Genomic DNA, 19,366 nt, shown 5'->3' with positions numbered 1-19,366 from the left:
CTACTGTTTAAAACCCTGAGGCAAATTGAGGCAACTAAATTTTTTTCTTTTTTTTCCACTAAGTCTGGGTGGTGGATAGATGAATGTTTATTGTGGGCTTTTCTCTATATTTGAAGTATTTCATTATTTTTCTGCAATTTAAAGAAAAAGCGTATAGACTGTGAGTCAGATTGGCCTGCGTTCACATCTCTTTGGCCTCGGTTTGTTGTCTTCAGTGGAGAAAATAAAACCGCCTACCTCTTAGGGTTGTCGCAGGGCCTAAGCAGAAGTGCGTGGGTGAGAGAGCGCAGCACAGGTGATGAGGCACTCAGGTCTCCGGGTTATTTCTTTCAGTGTGTATCGCATAGCTCTTTGTTCTCCGACGTGATTAAGATTCGGTTCTTTTCACTTTGTTAACGAAAGCAAAGTGGAATCTTTTTTTTTTTAACTGGCCAGGCTTGTTCCTGTGTTGTTACAAGGCCTAATGAATACTGTGACTTGGAGTGAATGCGCCCCTCTGTTTGTTTTCAGTCAGCATCGCAGTCTCAATGGTGCTGGAGACAGAGGGAGTCACCGGAGCAGTCATCAAGACCATCTCCGAAAGGATCCCTATGCCAATCTCATGCTGCAGCGAGAGAAGGATTGGGTCTCTAAAATCCAGATGATGCAGCTGCAAAGCACTGATCCCTACCTGGACGATTTCTATTACCAGGTAGACGACCATTCAGTCCCTTACTCTGAGGAGGCGCTCAGGGAGATACTGGTAGACCTACATACTGACAGAATCTGCTTTTGATGTACTTTTCAATTGGTTAAGAATTGACTAAGCAAATTCTGTCCTCTTCTGAAGCTGGAGAGCCTCTCACTGTTCACTAGAAGGTTTCTATGTTTGCCTCTTATTCTTTACAGAGGCTCTCGGGCCAATATTTTGAAATCTCTTTGGCATCAATAATCTGGTTTTCTCAGTTAAACATATTGGCAGTCTAACTTTAAAGATATTTCCATTGATGTTGGGCTTTTCTGTAGGCTGGGATTTTTTGAGAAGTAAATATCTGGCAGTCTAGCAAAAATTAAAGATCGATGCATATGTAGAGTCCCAGTTGTTGCTGCCGCCAGTATAATCATGTATGATAAAGAGCAGCCGTACTCTGGGCTTGTGTTGCAACTGAAATCATCTTCGTGTGGTAGAATTACTTTGAAAAACTGGAGAAACTGTCAGCTGCTGAAGAAGTACAAGGCGAAGGCCCGAAAAAGGAGCGCACCAAACTCATCACCCCGCAGGTGGCCAAACTGGAGCATGCGTATAAGCCAGGTAAGGGCCTTACCCCTAGGCCCACAATAAAAGAAATTCAACCTGCTGTCCATACGATAAATAGAAATAACTGTGGAGACGACTGGATACAGACGTTCAAAGCTCGTTCGTAAGGACTATTGTCCTGAAATGCAGAGGTCTGCCTTTATTGTGTGGAATGAGTGGTTTAGTAGATGGACTTGTAAATCCTTCACTGCTTGGGATTCCTTAACTTCTAATTTTTTTTTTAAGATTTCTATTTATTTATTTGGCAGAGAGAGACACAGCGAGAGAGGGAACACAAGCAGGGGGAATGGGAGAGGGAGAAGCAGGCTCCCTGCAGAGCAGGGAGCCTGATACGGGGCTTGATCCCAGGACCCCAGGATCATGACCGGAGCCAAAGGCAGACGCTTAGCGACTGAGCCACCCAGGCGCCCTGAGATTCCTTAACTTTTTAAAATGTGTTATAATTTCTAGTATCCCTATAATAAAAGGGAAATACTTCAGGTTTTTATTACCACTGCAACCAAAAAATGGGAAAAGATAGATTTGGGTAAGAGATCACATTAGATACATAGATTTCTGTACTGAACCGTTAGACTGTGAGCAAACAATATAGACCATAGCGGTCTTAGAAAGCTGCTTGCCTACACTGCTGAGTTACTTGTTGAAAATGTTTTTGTCCTTACAGTGCAGTTTGAGGGCTCTTTGGGAAAGCTTACAGTCTCCAGTGTGAATAACCCCCGAAAAATGATCGATGCCGTTGTGACGTCTCGGAGTGAGGATGATGTAAGTGTCAGCACAACTGTGTGTTCAAGAAACTCTGGGTTGTCACTGGTGCCTAGGGGTCACTGTGGGAGGGAATCAGGCACAACGGAGTTGTTTGTCGTGTGACTGGGAGCTTCCCCACCACGTGTCCCGGCGTTCTGGTTTCCTGCAGGTGGGCTGAAGTGCTGACACGTTCCTCTCCAAGGCAGCCAGGCTAGACTTGGGGTGGCAGGAGTCTTTAAACTGGGTAACCGGCTGCAAACAGCACTGGGTTATTCATTCCAGTTTCAAAAACTACCATTTTCTGTGTGTTTTAAGATTTTCCTGTGATTGTCTGCATCTTTACTGCATTCTGTAATTACCTTTTGCCCACCTGTAAATTCAGTTTAATAGTCTTTGTGGGTTAATTCAGTCTGTTCTATAACCTTCATCCAGTTACTGTTGGTTTAGATTACTAACTTTCAAAGATTTAAGATTTTTTTCACAGTATTGTCGCAAATGGAAGTACATATGCATACTTAGAAAGTTATTTTTAACAGAGGTGAAGAATTCACACTGAGTAGTCTTGTCTTTTTTTTTTTAGGAGACAAAAGAAAAACAGGTTCGGGACAAGAGACGAAAAACCCTTGTCATAATTGAGAAAGTAAGTTTAGAATTTGTTGCTGTAGTTAGTTTCAAATAAGGAATTGTCATATAGATGTGGTATGCAAGAAGTGGAGAAGTGAGCAGTCGGTGTTCTGTGGTTTTAATTAGTGAATATGTTCTTCTTACGTGTCTGTTATGTACCAGAGCACACTAGAAAAGAGTGTGCCGTGCCTCACCTCCAGCTTCATGGAAAGAACACTGCAGTTGCAGTGAGAAGTCTTGGGTCTTTGTCCAGGCTTGGTCAGTTAATCGCTAAGTGTTTGGGAGCAGGTCACCTTTCTAAGAAAATGAGAATAAAAATTACATTGTTCCACCTGTGAATTAATTGAGTTAATTAGGTCAGTTCACAGGTATTTACTGGATATCCCCTGGATGCTGGACACTGTACTGGGTGCGAAGAAAAATGTGGTACTCTGTAGGCAGTTTGTTTGTAAAGTGTAAATACTGTGTGTCTAGGCCATAGGCATGGTGAGGAAGAGCACGGAGTATGGAGCCAGGCTGCAAATCACGTCTTCTGCATTTCTAACTGAGTCTGTGACTTGAGGCAAGCTGCTTAACCTTTCTGTGCTGTCCTCATTTTCTTCGTCTTCAACAGTGGAGATGATAACGTCATCTCTTTCTGACTGGGTTGTGGAGAGTGTCTGGTGAATGAGTATAAGCGTAGTGCCTAGAACAGTGCCTGGCACCCAGGAGTAAAATTACTACTGTGTTTATAAATAGAAGGCATCACTTGAAGCAGCGATGCAGATCATTTCGTTATAATGCTGTTCTTTTTTTGTTGTTGTTATAATGCTGTTCTTGCTGCTGGAAGGTTTGCAAAGGGTGGAATCATTCACTGTCCTCACCTCCTGGGTTAGTGGTCAGAAGGGACAACAAACAGGGAGGAATTCTTTAAGTTCTTTCATTATGTTTTTCTGGATCCAAAAGAGCACCCTTTTCCTCTGTCTTACTACAGTTCGTTTTCACTCTTTTGTCTTTACCTGGTGGTCTTAAACTGTGAAATTGTTTATCAAATACTCTGATCCTGACCCAGCATGCTGTGGCCTGCTTTGTGTCTCACTTAGACCTATAGTTTACTCCTGGATGTGGAGGATTATGAAAGGCGGTATCTCCTAAGTCTAGAAGAAGAGCGACCTGCCCTGGCGGATGAAAGAAAGCACAAAATTTGTAGCATGTATGACAACTTAAGGGGGAAATTGCCTGGACAAGAGAGGTAAGAATTGTACACTTGGAGGGACACATGAGACCAGCTGGACTCCTTACTTGGCTGACCTGAGCTTTCCACATTTCTGTCTTTTGGATATCTTCCTTACCATCCCAGGAAGCTCAGAGTCTATCCTTCCAGCCTAACTCAAATGCCGCGTCATATAAAGCATTTCATAATCCTTCTCAGCCAGGAAAAAATCTCTTTATTCCGGATTCATTTATTTGATACCTACCTATTCAGTCTCTGAGAGGGACTATCCTGGGCACTGGAGACACAGTGGGGAGCATGATTTGGTGTCTGCGTTTGAGCCTATAGGTTGTACTTGCTTCATGCTTTATTCCAGCCTGTTAATCTTCATGTAGTCTCTTCTACTAAGTTGGAAAGTACAGACATTTATACTTTCTTGGAATTTCCACAGAATGCTTATACACTATCGTAGCCAATCAGTCTTCCAGTGGGGACTAAGCTCCTTAATGTATCCTTTTATCTGTATCTGTCATCTGTCCCACCCAGGATCTTGCAAACAGTAAATGTTCTATAAACCCCAAGCGTTGGGACTCCTGGGTGGCTCAGTTGGTTAAGTGGCTGCCTTCGGCTCAGGTCATGATCCCAGCGTCCTAGGATCGAGTCCCACATCGGGCTCCTTGCTCAGCAGGGAGCCTGCTTCTCCCTCTGCCTGCCATTCTATCTGCCTGTGCTCACTCTTGCTCTCTCTCTCTGACAAATAAATAAAATCTTTAAAAAAAAAAAAAAAAACCCAAGTGTTTATTTGATGAATGCAAGAGGACTCTGTCCCGAAAACTCCCTTTCCTCTGCCCATGCAAAAGAATTGGTGATTCTTCTAAGCCAGGACACACACAAACCAGAACATAAGAATAAACCCCTTCTTTTCAACACACCATTTCTGGAGTCAGGTTGACAAGCAACTGGTTGAATAAAGGTGGGCTTTCCTTAGCTGGGGATGTTATGGCGCCATCAAATCAACATAGTTGAAGTGTATCTTTTGAGATGGAAAATTGTCTTAAGAAGTTGTCCGGTGAAGAAAGCCAAGTACAAAGCCATGTGAATCCTCTGGACTCTTTTTTGTTGGGGTTGTTTTTTTTTTTTTTCTTTTGGTTTTTGTTTTAATGAAAAAAATACACAGTGAGTGAGCACGCAGATCTAACTAAGGTTCTTAAAAATGGTAGCAGTAGGGGCACCTTGGTGGCTCAGTCAGTTAAGTATCTGCCTTCGGCTCAGGTCACTTGGGATTGAGTCCCACATCAGGCTCCCTGCTCCATGGGGGGCCTGCTTTTCCTCTCCCTCTGCCACTCTCCCTGCTTATGCTCTCTTGTTCTCTCTCTGTCATACAAATAAATTTTTGAAAAATGATAACAGTATAAAGTTAATTCTGAAATGATTGTTTTTATATTCTTTTTGCTTATGTATGTTTTCAGATTTTGCTGGTTGTTTGTCTAGTTACATAGTACTTAAATGAACATCTGTAGTTTGAACAAGTCTATTTAATGTATGTTTGTGAAGACAATTTTCTACATTTGCGAAACTTGAAAAATGACTTATTGTTTGGTAGAGAGGTGGGGAAGTAATTCCCATTATTTTGTAGCACAGGTCATCATAGGGTGAAAATAAGTACAGCATGTTCATTCAGTAACATGTAAGAGGAGAAAAAGGACGTGTTAAGTAGTTCCTGCTAACCTAAGTGAGCATTTCCTTCCCCTGCAGGCCAAGTGATGACCACTTTGTACAGATCATGTGTATCCGAAAAGGGAAGAGAATGGTTGCCCGTATTCTTCCTTTCCTCTCCACAGAGCAAGCAGCTGACATTCTCATGACAACAGCCAGGAATCTCCCTTTCCTTATCAAGAAGGATGCACAAGATGAGGTGATCCCCCATGTGGGACTTCTTTCCTTTGGGTCTTCATAGTTGATAAGGTTTCTAGAATCCAGATTTCATTCCCTCCGCTCTTCCTGTTTCTGTTGTTTTGTCTAACCTTCAGCAGTAGGATTTGACTGTTCAAAGCAAAACTTTACTCTAGGACTATACTTTTAATCCCATTTTTGCTCTAACAGACCAAATTCCTAAGCTGAGGAAAGCAGTAATCCCATCGTATTTGTCATAGTCATGAAGCTGTGTTGTGTATCAGAATTTCTTGGGAGGCAGGTAATTCAGTCCTACTCCAAACATTCTGAATCAGAATTTACAGAGGAAAGGTCAGGGCTGAATCCCCAGCTGAATCCGATGCTTACTAAAATTTAGAGATGTATGGTCTTGGTTACTTTGCTGGATATAAAGTATTCACTGGGTTGTTGTCAGGAGCTTAACATTTAGCTGCAGATTTAGTTGAACGGTGTGCCACGGGAATCAAGTCAGTGCTCGTAAATAACGTTTATTGTGATCTAAACTAGGCTGGACTTTGAAACCTGATTTCCAGGTTTATAAGTAAACTCTTGGTAAGAACTCTCTACTTACCCTTGTCCCGGCACTTGAAAGATTAGCGCTATTTAGAATCACTCTAGAAGTTCAGAGCAAGCAATTGAAAAGGGTAGTACAACAGGTAGTTACTACTCAGTGTGAGGTTCAGAATGTTGGAACTTAAGGAGAGTGAGTCTCTCACAGCAGATGATGCTTGATCAGTAACCAGCTGGTGATGATCCACAGAAAACATGATTCCAGGATACCGTGTAGGCGGTATGGCATGAAAGTTGAAAATTACTCCTTCTGAAATCATAGTGAGTTGAAAAAGTCCTTTGAAATTGTAGCACCGGCAGAAGAAATTAATGCAAAGTTGAGGCCTCTTGTGGAAAAGTGAAGTGGGATGAGACAAATATGTTTCTTAAAGATCTTTAAGAAGGAAAAATGGGTTGGAAGAAAGTTTAAGGATTTGAGGTTTATCCTAGAAAATGGAAGCCGGACAGAAACCAGCAGCTTCCTTAGAAGGTCATGGGGTGAACGCTCGGTCCTAGAGGACCTCATCAGTGGAAATAAGTTTGGGAAAGCTTTATTCATTCAGTAAATATTTATTTAATATTTATTACACGTCTATGTACCAGGAGCTATTTTGGGTCTTAGAAATATAGCGGGTAGGGCTAGGAGCTTAGAATTCAAAGATGTCTGCCTTAGTGGAAGGGCTTGCTAGTGAGGAAAACTTGGTTAATTATAAGGGTGGAGTTTCTGCCTATGTGTGTTAAAGAGTAATAGACTACATCTCTGAATACCATTTCTTGAAGCAGTAACTGGTTGCACGTCTGAGGCATAAGATACACAAGGTAATCCTGGAATATCTTGTGCCAGAAAGTAAGGAAGCTAAAAGATTACTAGGGTCCCACATGAAAGATGCACAGACAAAACTGAAGGGACTCCTGTTGGCCAAAAATGGGATCATTTGCTTCAGAAAGAAAAATTACAGCAGGGGATTGAAATATGTCTAATATTTTTAATTTAATGATACCAAAAAATACTTAATCACCTTCAGAGATTGCTAGGCCATCAACTCATTATTCTGAAAATGGATAAATAGGGAAAAGACTCAAACATTTATCCTGCCTTTTCATTACAACTAAATATCATGGTAACCAGCAAGTTGATAATAGAAAGTTCTTCCTAGAAGAGTTTCAGCTAATAAATGCAAAAGAAATGATAAAATTAGAAAATCTCCAATTTACAATACTTAATGGAAAAGCAGTCAGTCAGTCAGTCTGGACAGCAGTCCTTACTGGCGCAAAACGCATCAGGTTAAAGGTGAATAGGGAATTTTATGGTGGTTGGGGCAGCAAACAAATGATCACCGTCTAAGAAGGGGGACAGCCAGACACTGTGTGCTTCTTGACATAATGCAGGAGTGAGCACACAGATCTGTCCGCGAAGTTTTCTTACCCTTGCCTTCCCCTGATGAACTTAAATTTTATCAAACCTCTGATTCTAAGCATCAGTTTTTATTGGAAAGACAGAGGATAGTAGAACCTGTTAAGTGACACCACAGAGGTGCAGTTAGCCAAATCCAAGCTGTGGAATGTCAGCAACCAAATAGCATGAGAAAAGAAGATAGGCAGTGGGCAAGGGACCAGTTCACAGATTTTGAAAGCCTTACCAGCCAGATGGTATGTATGGGTCCTATTGGAATCATGATTAGAATAAATCAGTTGCTAAAAGATCTTTTTGAGACAACTGGAGAAAATGAATATGGAGGAGATACTAGGTGATACAGAGGAACGGCTGTTAATTTTGTTAAGTGAGAGAATTTGTTAGAAATACAAGCTGAAGTATTTATGGATGAAAGGATAGGATATATAGGAGGGACAGATTTAATTTTAATAAGATTGGTAGAATGTGGATGATTTAATTATTGAAGCTGGGTGATGGGTACACAGACTTCATTATACTCTTATGTATGATTAAAACTCCTTTTGTTGTTAAAGCTTTGTTTGTTTAGAGTGGTGGATCACTAAAAGTCTCCTCTCCATCTTTGAATGCCATCTGAAGTAAAACCAGCTGTCACTTTTTATACCAGGGGCACTGAGTGCTGGAAGCACTTGATTTCCTTTCCTGTGTTAGAGCCTAGTTAACACTGGTAGCACTGTGTTTTAACCTTCCAGTCTGGGCCTCATGACGAAAAGGACTGAATGACTCGCAGGCCAGAATTCAACAGCCTTGGATTCTCACTACTAGCTATGGAACTCTGAATGCCGTGCATCTGCTCGCTTAGCTTGCCTAATAGCTGCAAAATCTATCATTTTCCACTTCCTCATTGAGCCTGTATAAAGATCAGACAAGAGCCAGTTAAGTCTAAAAGTACATCAGGGTAGTTCCACAGCGCTCAGGATTTACCGGCCTCAGAGTCCTTCTCATGGTGTATTGAAATTGCCAGTTTACTCATGACTCCCCACTCAACTGTACATCCCTGCAGGCCTGGGCTGTTTACCATTTCACTATAGCCCACAAAGCCTGACACACTGTAGACATTGAAATATTTGTGGGATGAAGCCAAATACTGATGTTTTATCGTGAATCTTGCCATTTGAGAAGTGATTTTACAACCTTGGTTCACACAAGTCGTGTTTCCTGTGCAAATGGAATTTTAAAAGTTCTCAGTAGACACCTCAGAACCCATTGTTGAGACTCTAGTAGTAGTACCTGCTAGACTTGACAGCCCTTTAGTGTTAAATCTTGCCTGAGGCCTTTTGAGGGTGCCCCTGGGCATCCTCCTGTCCATGTCCATTGATGCAGGCTGACTGAAGTCACAGTTGCCAGGACGTAATGCTTTTCCTCATTTTTTTGTAGGTGCTGCCATGCTTACTGAGTCCCTTCTCTCTGCTACTGTATCACCTTCCGTCAGTGACTGTCACCAGCCTTCTGCAACAGCTCATGAACCTACCTCAAAGCGCAGCTGCACCAGCACCCTCCAACCCTCACCTCGCTGCTGTGCTCCAGAACAAGGTGCTCACACCCTCTTAGGTCCCTGAACTTGGCCAGCCTTCTAGATTTGAGTTATAGATAAAGATACTAGCTGCTGTGGCAACTTGTAAAAAGGTTTCTTTCAGGAGTGCCTGGGTGTCTCAGTGGGCTAAGCGTCTGCTCTTGGTTTCAGCTCAGGGTCGTGAGATGGAGCCCTGTATCTGGCTCTGTGCTCAGTGCAGAATCTGCTTAAATCTCTCTCTCTCCCTCTGCCCCTTCTTCCCTTGTATGTGTGTGCCCACGCAAGGCCTCTCTCTCTGTCTCAATCTCTAAAATAAATCATTCAGTCTTTTTTGGAAAAGGTGTCTCTCAGCCAGGAGTTAACATTAAGCGCCTAGTGTCAGAGGCTAGAAATAAGTGGTTTCAACAAAATGGGATTTTTCTGTCTCTCACATGGAATGGCTTTGGCATAGTGTCCACGTGTCATCAGGGATATAGGTTCCTTTGGCTCACCTTCTCCACAGCCTCAGCGGTGGCTGTCACCTCGTGACCTCTCCGGCTCCACTCTGCTTCAGGAAGAGAGGTGCCTGCAGAGGGGCCAAGCGTGTGGATTAGCTGTCTGCCTTGTTGGGACGTTTTCCAAGAGTTGTAACCAACAACTTCTGCTTAATTTCAGTGGCCAGGTTTTCCTCACGTGCCACATGTAAGTGCAGAGAGGGCTGGAAAACATCCTGAGTTCACACCACTGTAATCTCAGATAAAATCCAAGTACTGACGCGAGGAAGGAAACAGGTAGCCTGCACTCTGACTCGTAAGACCGTGAATAGGAGAACATCCCGTCCCATGTTCATCTACGTCAGATTCACGATCCAGAGACTTGCCGGGGACGTGTAACGTAGAAGAGAGAACATGAGCTTTCAGAGCAGCTTTCCATTCCTTGCCTGCCAGTCTCTAGGTTTGTGACACTGAGCACATTCTTTCACTTTGCTGAGCCAGTTTCCTGACTTGGAAGGTGACAAGGGTGATTTCAGAGCTGTCCTTTTACTCAGATGAGCCTACCGCTGTGATAGTTCAGCGTAATGCCCTTCCTCAGTGGGCACCTGTGTGAGCACAGTGAGAAAGTCAAGGCCTCTTTCCCCCTGACACCTGAAAACCTGCCAAAGCAGGACTCAAGGGCAGTTGAGAGGTGACAGAGATGGGGTTTCTGGAGTGACAGGCTGTGGGCCTTCTGCATTACTTGGGCTCTGAGTTTAATGTTGATAAAAGCAATAGAAAGCCACAAGGTCAGACAGGTGATTGTATGTGTAGCCTAGTGTTGTTTTTCTGACAATGACATGAGGGTTCTTCTCTGTGAGGTGAGCTCAGATACGTGGGTTCCCTTCAGATCCACTGTTGCTGTGATTCATACATTTAATCTTGTGCTGCTTGTCGCTATTTGTGTTCCGTTCTGTGCCCCATTAGACCACGTGTTTCCTGCCAGTACTGCCCATTGAATAAAACAAATCTTTAATCTCTAGAGCAGGTTGTGTAAATTTTAATAGTCCTACATATATGAATGTATCTGTGTATCCCTTCTCTGCTTTGGACATCTTACATAAAACTTTATCTGTCCGCTAGGGGTGTGTTATGGAAATTTTATAAAGGGAACTTTTTCAGGAGATTCAAGGAAGTCTCTTCATAGTCTAATCATTTCAGTCACTTCTCTTTGTACATTTTCCCACCGGTCTTCACATCTTTTTTCTTAATTCAAAATATCAACCTATTTAATGTTTTTTCTTTTTCTGTGAACTTTAATGTTCTGTATCAAAGTTTATCTTTGGCTTTTTTTAATCCATTTCTGCTTTAGTAAATGCAAGAAAAACTAAATCCCACATTATCTGTGGCAGGGAAAAAATTTCATCTCACTTTGGGGTGGGGGAGCAGAGAGGACGCTTGGCCCTGGGATTTCCCCTTTTCGTTGGTGATGCTGTTGCTGCTCTGCCTGAAGTAAAGCCAGGAGAAGGACACGACCTCCCAGCTCATGGTTGTCTGATGTTTGCTGATGCCAGAGCACAGCAGCGGGGTCGTTGTGGGCTAGTGCTGGGATCCCCTCAGTGCTGGTGGAGGATCAGGAGCTGAATTGGATTCCCTCTCTCTCCTCTTGTAGTTTGGCCTGTCACTGCTCCTCGTCGTCCTGAGCCGTGGGGAAGACCTCCAGAGTTCAGACCCCGCTACAGAATCAACACAGAACAACCAGTGGTCAGTCCGGGCTGTGTTTCTTTCACATTCTTTTAGATCATTGTTTATTCTTTTTCTCATATTGTTCTTATGTGTCGTTAACGGTTTTTCTCTCAGGACAGAGGTGATGTTCATGGCAACCCGAGAACTTCTGCGGATTCCCCAAGCAGCCCTGGCCAAGCCAATCTCTATACCCACAAACCTGGTGTCCCTCTTTTCTCGCTATGTTGACCGACAGAAACTGAACTTGCTGGAGACAAAGCTGCAGTAAGTCTGAAACAGGAGAGTTCCACATCTTACTAAAATTGGCACTTTAGACATTATAATGAGGAGATCAGGGGCATAAAACTGAATTTAGCGGAAGACATTAAAGACTTGTATCAACTACATGAGTATCTACTAGATACGAGATGCTGTATGGGGTACAGAAGCACCCTTGAGTTCAGTAAGGAAAGGTAGAGATACTGTAGGTGTTTTGTTGAGAGAATTCTAACAAGGATGTAACTTTAATGCAAAATATTGCCTTCTGTTTTAACTCATTTATACAAGTTTCCTTTCTCTCTTTCTTTATACCCATAGGCTAGTTCAGGGGATCCGATAAAAGATCTCCAAATGTGTCCTGTACCTCCTTTTGGCTGCCACCTGCACTGCCGCCTCACAATGGAGTGTTTTTAATGAGGGAGGGAAGGTAGCTTATTTCCCAGAGCGTCTTGTGGGACCGATTCCTGTCAACTGGGGTCGGCTGTCAGTGCCAGATGTTTCCCCACTGCTCTGTGGAATTTGGCTGGGTGATACTTCGGCTGGTTCCTTCTTGCCTTCTGTGTTACAATTCTGCATGTCCTGCTTTTCCTCAATTCTTCTCAATTTTGCATTTTCTTTGCCCTAGAGACACAAATATAATCTCTCCCCTTTCCCACCCCCAGTACTCCAGTTCAGAGTAGATCGTAGCCTGCCAAAGGATTCCTTCCCTCATCCTGTTAAAGTCTTCTTTCCATTGCCCCATATTAATACAACTATAGGAGAACCAATTAAGTAGAAACCGATATATATATACATACATATGTACGTACATATGTATGCACACACACCCCCTACACACATTCATGTGGTCTCCAGAGGATCCTTGAAGAACGAGTTTTAGATTGAGAAATACATAGTTGACACGTCCCTCCTCTGAAATCAAACCAGCTGATGTATTTTTAATCTGTTTCTAGTCCATCTTGTAATTAATTTGGTGGGTTCTACTTGTTTTAATATAAATACAGGGTATGCAGCACATTAATAAAATCAGAACTCGTAATGGGCTGACTCCCAGCTCTAGGCTGAGAAGTCCTGTATCTTCTCCCCGCCATATTTCCTTTGAATCTGTCTGCCTCGGTGATACGGCACACGGTTAAGCCCTTTCCTGCTACAACTACAGTGCACTTGAGCCTGTCCCCTCCAGGGCGTGCAAGGTTGCCCCAGATGAGCCGGACTTAGAGCCTGCTTCCACAGTGTAGTGTTTGCACACTCGCTCTGTCTTCCTGACACAACGTCAATAAAGCCATGCTTTTACTTCCCGCTTCCCCGTTTTTATTTGGTGTCCTAGGTAGCAACCTCCAAAGGTAACCACGGAAGCTCAGTTGGGCTTGCTTTGCTCTGCAGGCTCCTCCACACCACAGGCAGAACTGCTGCCCTTCCCCTTTGTCTCCAGGTCCCTCTCCCAGGCAGCCAGGGGCCTGGCTCTCAGTCCTGGCAGGGATAGCCCACTGTGGTCCTTCCCACCCATCCCCCTCTTCTGCAGCAGCCGAGCAGGACAAGGGGTTTGATCTCCAGGGATTACAGCCCTCCGGAAAATTTAATCACAGTCAGTTTCACATGACTGTCCTGATGATAAACTTTTTGCTTTTCTCACCTTTTCGAATGTTAGTGAGGGGACAGGTTATGATATTTAAAGAGAATCAACATTTTGCACAAACATGTCTCATACAACAGTAAAGTCCTCCATTATAACCAGCTGTCCTTGCTTTCCATCTCTGTCTCTCCCCATTCTGGAGCCCTGGCCCTGCCAGCTGCTCCCGGTGACATGACCTAGCTTCCCTCTGCCCTTCCCTACTGACTGTTTCCACCATGCGCCTTTCCTCCCTTCCCCTCACAACTGATCAAGTGAATACTTGACTATTATTTCTTCCTTTCTGTGCTTTATCTTTTTTGTTTGGTTCTAATTAATAAAAATTAAAGTTTCTAAATTTACATTTTTATAGGGTATTGTAAATAAAAACAAATTGTATACTTGAAGAACCGAGTGCCTGCATTTCTCCTTCTTGTTACTTCTTGGCTGAACTTGATTGCAAATGTGTCTCTAGCCTGTTTTGATGGACTGGCAGACGTCTTGGTATTGGGGACGGATGAGGATTTTACTTTTGTACTGTCGTAGGCGAGACAGATCAAAGACCTTATGTCCACATGGTGACCTTCCTTGAAAAACCTAGGTGCTTTCAGTTCTCCCCCGTTCCCCTCAACTACAAAACCAGATTGTGAAGTGTGGGGACACACCGTGCAGTCCATCTGCATCCGCTCCACCTCCCAGCACGTGGGACTCGCGGAGGCTTCAGAGAGCGTGGCCAGCTCTGCCTGGCATTGCGCAGTTCGTCTCCTCATGGGATGGGGAAGCGTTGATAATTCTTCCGTAGTAAATTTGTGTTATTTCAGACGGGGGTGTGGTTTTTACTCTAACATGCTCCAGATAAGAGACCACGCGCTCTCCCCTCACACCGCCATCATGGCGTGTGCACTTAACTCTTCCTCGCTGGGTCTTCTCGTGAGACTTTCAGGATCAAGCGATTTCTGGCCAGAAAACAGAAACAGAGTCATCCCATGCCTCAGTGGGTTCAAATGGAAGCTAGTACTAAAAGCTCCTTCCCAAGGGCACCTGGGTGGCACTGTTGGTGGAGGGGGCACTTTTGGTTTCCACTCCAGTTGTGATCTCCTGGTTGTGAGATAGAGCCCCAGGGCAGCCTCTGTGCTCAGCAGGGAGCCTGCTTCAGAGTCTCTGTCTCCCTCTCCTGCTGCCCCTCCCTCCCCACCCCCGTTCACACTCTGTCTCACTCTTTGCTCTTATAAATCTTAAAAAAAAAAAAAAAAATCAGTGAATATAATCCTCTAAGAAAAAGGAGACCGTATTAAGTAGTAGGTAACAGAGCTGTGATTAATAATTTTTATAAAGGAAGATGCAAGTGAGTAACATTGAGAACTTCACCCTCACCCATAACAGAGAAATAACAAATAAGATACCTTTTCAACCTATCAAATCAACAAAATCTTTAAAAATAATGCTAGTGAGAGTTTGAGACTGCCACTTATACTGGTAGGAGAAATTACATTTCTGGAAGTGCTTTGGTGATGTGAAGACCTTCAGAAGTATTCACAGCCTCTAATTAATTGGGTTTTAGAAAGATTCCAAAGGAATGATATATATATATATAATGAGAAAACTACTTGGTGAGGGGAGGTTATGTTCCTGTTGGTTACTGATGTATGTATGTCTCCAGGTGATGGGAATACGGGAAGCTAATTTTTGCTTTTCAGTGTTTTCCAAGTTTTCCATAGAGAAAACGCATTGCTTATATTTTTGGGAGAAATATTTTTAGGAAAAATTGCATTTAAAGAGCTCAGTTAACATGGGATGCTAAAATACAATGTTAAGTGTAGGGTAGGTTCTGTATACGTATGTATATGACTTAGTCTTAGCGGAAAAGGTGACAAAGTAGCAGTGGTGACCTTTAAGGGAAAGGTGGCAGGGGATTGTGTCTGGGGGTGGTTGTTCCTTTCTCCGTATTTTCCAGTGTCTTCAGTGACCATGTATTGCTACTATGACCAAAAGGGTGATTCCTCTGTAAGAACTAAAAATAGGAGTAGCCTTCTGTTTCTAGTGAGAAAATAAGTCACAGCAGGGCAGAAGCAGCTGATCTAGTTGTGCTTGACTTCAGAGCCAAAGCGTTTGACTTTGCAGCCCACGAACATGCTGCACGAGAGCAAGGCAGTTACCTGAGAACTGTGGCCCGGTGTTCCGTACTCCGTAATTGAGATGGCCTACAACTGGGGGTTCGGAGAACCACTTCAGTAAGCCCAGGCCGTAGCTCCCAGCAAGCTTCCCATTTCCTCTAAGCTGCATTTCTTCCAAACTGACTTGAATCAGGAAGGATCCCAGCTCCATCTCCAGGAAGATCAAGTGTCAGCCAGCTGGCTTGCACTGAAGTTGTCCTGTCCGTCATTAGGAAGGCCAAGACACGACTTTCTGAATTTGATACAGAGAACTGGATGCCATCTACCATCTGCTTTTGAAGGGCAGGGAAGTCCACTGTGTGAGAAGTGAAAGTAGGGAGTTGAAGGCAACTTCTGCTTTTCCTCTGCCTGGCCACATTTTAAGTATATTAATGTTGTGACCTTTGAGAAACTACCGTGAGGGTGTTAAGGAAGCAAGTCTTTAATCTGAGGAATCAGCATCTTAAAATCAGCTAATAGCATTGTTTTGACCTTTTTCCTTCTTCCTGCAGAAGCGCAGCTGTGAAGCGTTCGCAGGTCTCCTAACAGCCTCTGCTTTCCTTTTGCTTGGTGACTTGCGCATAAGGCTGTTCTGTGACTCCACCAGCTCCCACCTTAGCCAAGTTCATTCTCCAAGGCAGTATTACCCTCACTCAGACCTGAGGGTTGGGAAACTTCTAGAAGTGACCTAGGGAATCAGTGGTGTGTGTGCTTGGCCAGTTATGAATACACTGTACTTAGATGTTAAGTCAATCTAAAGAAGTGGAGAGAAATCCGCATATGACACAGGGAAAGTGTCAAGATTTCACACCCTTGGCCCCAAAAACATATTGATAGGGACGCCTGGGTGGCTCAGTCCGTTAAGCATCTGCCTTCGGCTCAGGTCATGATACCATGGTCCTGGGATGGAGCCCCACATTGGGCTCCCTGCTCAGCGGGGAGCCCACTTCCTCTGCCTGCTGCTCCCCCTGCTTGTGCTCTCTCTCTCTCTCTGACTAATAAATGAACAAAAACACTGCTAACAGTTCAGTATATTGTCCTCCAAGTGATTTTTTTATGCATATACATACGTAATTAGAACTATAGATATTCTTACCATTTTTTCCCATGGTACATCATGGACATCTTTCTACGTCACTATATAAGAGCCCCCCGTTTTGTTTTTTACTTTTTTAAGTTACCTGTATACCCAACATGGGGCTCTAACTCAACCCCAAGATTGAGAGTCCCATGCTCACTGACTGAGCCAGCCAGGCGCTCCGAGCCACCCTTTTTAACAAGTCGTGTGGTGTTCCACTGTGTGCCGTTGCACCGTGACTTATTTAACTGCTCCCCTATTAATAGGATTCGATCTTCAGATACTTCTCGTTATTGTTCATCCAACAGTGCACAAAGGGGATCACCTTATAGCTCTTTCATGGTGTACAAAGAACACTCACACTCATCATCTTGCCAGTCCTCTCTATAACCTTTTGGAGTGGGATGGGCCGTTCTGCAGGTACACTGCCACAGCTGTGTGTGGCTCAAAAGACCGTCCAGCTGGTGAGGGCTGACACTGGGATGTTTTAGGCTGCATGTCTAGTGACCCGGCCACTAGAAGGCCCCTATGCCTGGTCCCCGCTTTATCCAAGAGCAGCGGGAAAGCTCCAGGCATTTAAGGACACATCTGCAAAGCCTTCTGATGGGACTTTAACGCCTTCATTCTCAGTAGGCAAATCAAGCAGATGCCTCTCAGGAACATCAAAGAAGGAGTGGTTGAGGGGGTCATTACTAGGGCCAACTGCAATATTGTGAAGATCAGAGTTACGGCTGTCCAGCATCTGTATGGTCCTTTACTGTAATAACTTGGTCTGCCTGTGCGATGCCTATCAAACTGCATTTTCCCACACTCTATCATGACAACCCCGAGGTCAGGAACAAGCTAGTAACCTACGCCAGGCCCAGTGGTGACAAAGACAAACGGAGGCCCCCGCCACTGCAGCCTGAGGTCTCGGGAGGACACTCATAGGTAGTGACGGGCGCTCCGAGAACAAAGGGCGAGGGAGTCGAGTGGTGGGAAGACGGGTACTCGAGACAGTGGTCAGGAAAGGCTTTGACGCGTAGGTGCACGAATGTGACAAGAGGACAGCGGTGCGATGGGCTGAGGCAAAAGGAAGAAGACGGCCAAGACCCTGAGAGGAGAATGAGGAGCTCAAGGACCACAGGCGGCTGATGTTGCTGGAATGGAGCAGGGATAGAGGGACCACACAGGGCCTTGAAGGGATTTGCTCTCATCTGCAGAGTGAGGAAAAAGCACAAAACAAGACATGATCGGGGCACCTGGGTGGCTCAGTGGGTTAAAGCCTCTGCCTTCGGCTCGGGTCATGATCCCAGGGTCCTGGGATCGAGCCCCGCATCGGACTCTCTGCTCAGCGGGGAGACTGCTTCCTCCTCTCTCTCTGCCTGCCTCTCTGCCTACTTGTGATTTCTGTCTGTCAAATAAATAAATAAAATCTTAAAAAAAAAAAAAAACAACAAGGCATGATCCGATTTGTGCTTGTGAAAGTCACTGCAGCGTGGAGATGGAAACAGGCAAGAGAAGGGGCCACTTGAGAGAGAGCCTCACAGCACTACTCCTGGTCTGCAGAAGACGAAGCCTTTAGCAGGCAAGGTGAGCGAGAGAGTCATTTTTTTAAAATTAGGTCTAGGACAGCGCTTACCTTTGGGAGCGTTTAGGGGAATGGGATTCAGATAAAGTTGTAGGAAACCGGCTGTTGGGTGGTAGATTGGTGGGTGTTCGCTTTACTAATGTGCTTCACGGCTTTTGTGTATCGTTTTGTGTATCAGCATTCAATGTCTGTTAGGGACCAAAATGTGTCCCTCGAAACTCACGTTGGAGTCCTGACCTCCAGGGCCTCAGAATGTGGCTGTATTTGGAGATGGTGTCTTCAAAGTGAAGAGGTTAAGTGAAAAATGAGGTTATTAGGGTGGGCTCGAACCCAGTATGGCTGTCCTTTTAAGAGGACATTGGGACATGGGCACAGAGAAAAGGACCATCTAAAAGTGAAAGGGAGATTTCAGAAGAAGCCAGTTATTTCCATATCTGCAACTTGATCTCAAACTTCTAGCCTCTGGAATTGTAAGAAAATAAATTTTCATTGTTTAAGCCCCCAAGTCTGTGGTCCTTTGTTACAGTAGCCCTGGAAAACTAGTAAGTAGAGGTGTCAAATATTTCATCTTTAAAAAGTTTTAATTATCGGGGCACCTGGGTGGTTCAGTCATTAAGCGTCTGCCTTTGGCTCAGGTCATGATCCCGGGGTCCTGGGATCAAGCCCTGCATCGGGCTCCCTGCTCAGCGGAAGACTGCTTCTCCCTCTCCTACTCCCCCTGCTTGTGTTCCCTCTCTCGCCATGTCTCTGTGTGTCAATTAAATAAACAAAATCTTTTTAAAAAAATGTAAAAAATAAAGTAAAAAGTTTTAATTATTTTTAAAAATCCCGTGGGGTAGTAGAAGAAGAATATATATCAAAATGTTAAGAACGGTCATCTCTGAAAGATGTGATTATGGGGAGTTTTCATTTTCTGTATTTACATTTCTGAACCTTTTTTTAAATTATTTTTTTTAATTAATTAATTTGACAGAGAGATCACAAGTAGGCAGAGAGGCAGGCAGAGAGAGAGGAAGGGAAGCAGGCTCCCTGCTGAGCAGAGAGCCGGATGCGGGGCTCCATCCCAGGACCCTGGGATCATGACCTGAGCCAAAGGCAGAGGCTTTAACCCACTGAGCCACCCAGGCGCCCCCCATTTCTGAACCTTTTATATCTTTCATAATGAATATAATAGGGGTTTATATTTTAAAGAAAAC

The 19,366-nt window shown here is 44.1% G+C and overlaps 1 protein-coding gene across 2 annotated transcripts in view; it reads left to right on the top strand.

The window, feature by feature from the left end:
* Window positions 1-13,776, top strand: part of PATL1 (PAT1 homolog 1, processing body mRNA decay factor) — a 31,309-nt gene extending 17,533 nt beyond the window's left edge. For both annotated transcript variants that reach the window (XM_047691698.1, XM_047691699.1), the window contains exons 10-19: window positions 511-691; window positions 1,168-1,291; window positions 1,962-2,059; window positions 2,622-2,681; window positions 3,748-3,896; window positions 5,613-5,772; window positions 9,169-9,324; window positions 11,429-11,520; window positions 11,617-11,766; window positions 12,079-13,776. In XM_047691698.1, coding sequence (XP_047547654.1) covers window positions 511-691; window positions 1,168-1,291; window positions 1,962-2,059; window positions 2,622-2,681; window positions 3,748-3,896; window positions 5,613-5,772; window positions 9,169-9,324; window positions 11,429-11,520; window positions 11,617-11,766; window positions 12,079-12,100 — 1,192 coding nt within the window. In that variant the 3' untranslated portion in view covers window positions 12,101-13,776. The remainder of the gene's footprint in view (window positions 1-510; window positions 692-1,167; window positions 1,292-1,961; window positions 2,060-2,621; window positions 2,682-3,747; window positions 3,897-5,612; window positions 5,773-9,168; window positions 9,325-11,428; window positions 11,521-11,616; window positions 11,767-12,078) is intronic.
* Window positions 13,777-19,366: the final 5,590 nt, after the last annotated feature.

Source organism: Lutra lutra, chromosome 10 (genome assembly GCF_902655055.1).
Source record: "Lutra lutra chromosome 10, mLutLut1.2, whole genome shotgun sequence".
NCBI classification, from domain to species: Eukaryota; Metazoa; Chordata; class Mammalia; order Carnivora; family Mustelidae; genus Lutra; species Lutra lutra.
Note: the sequence above shows the minus strand (reverse complement) of the source record. Positions and strands in the feature narration are given on the sequence as shown.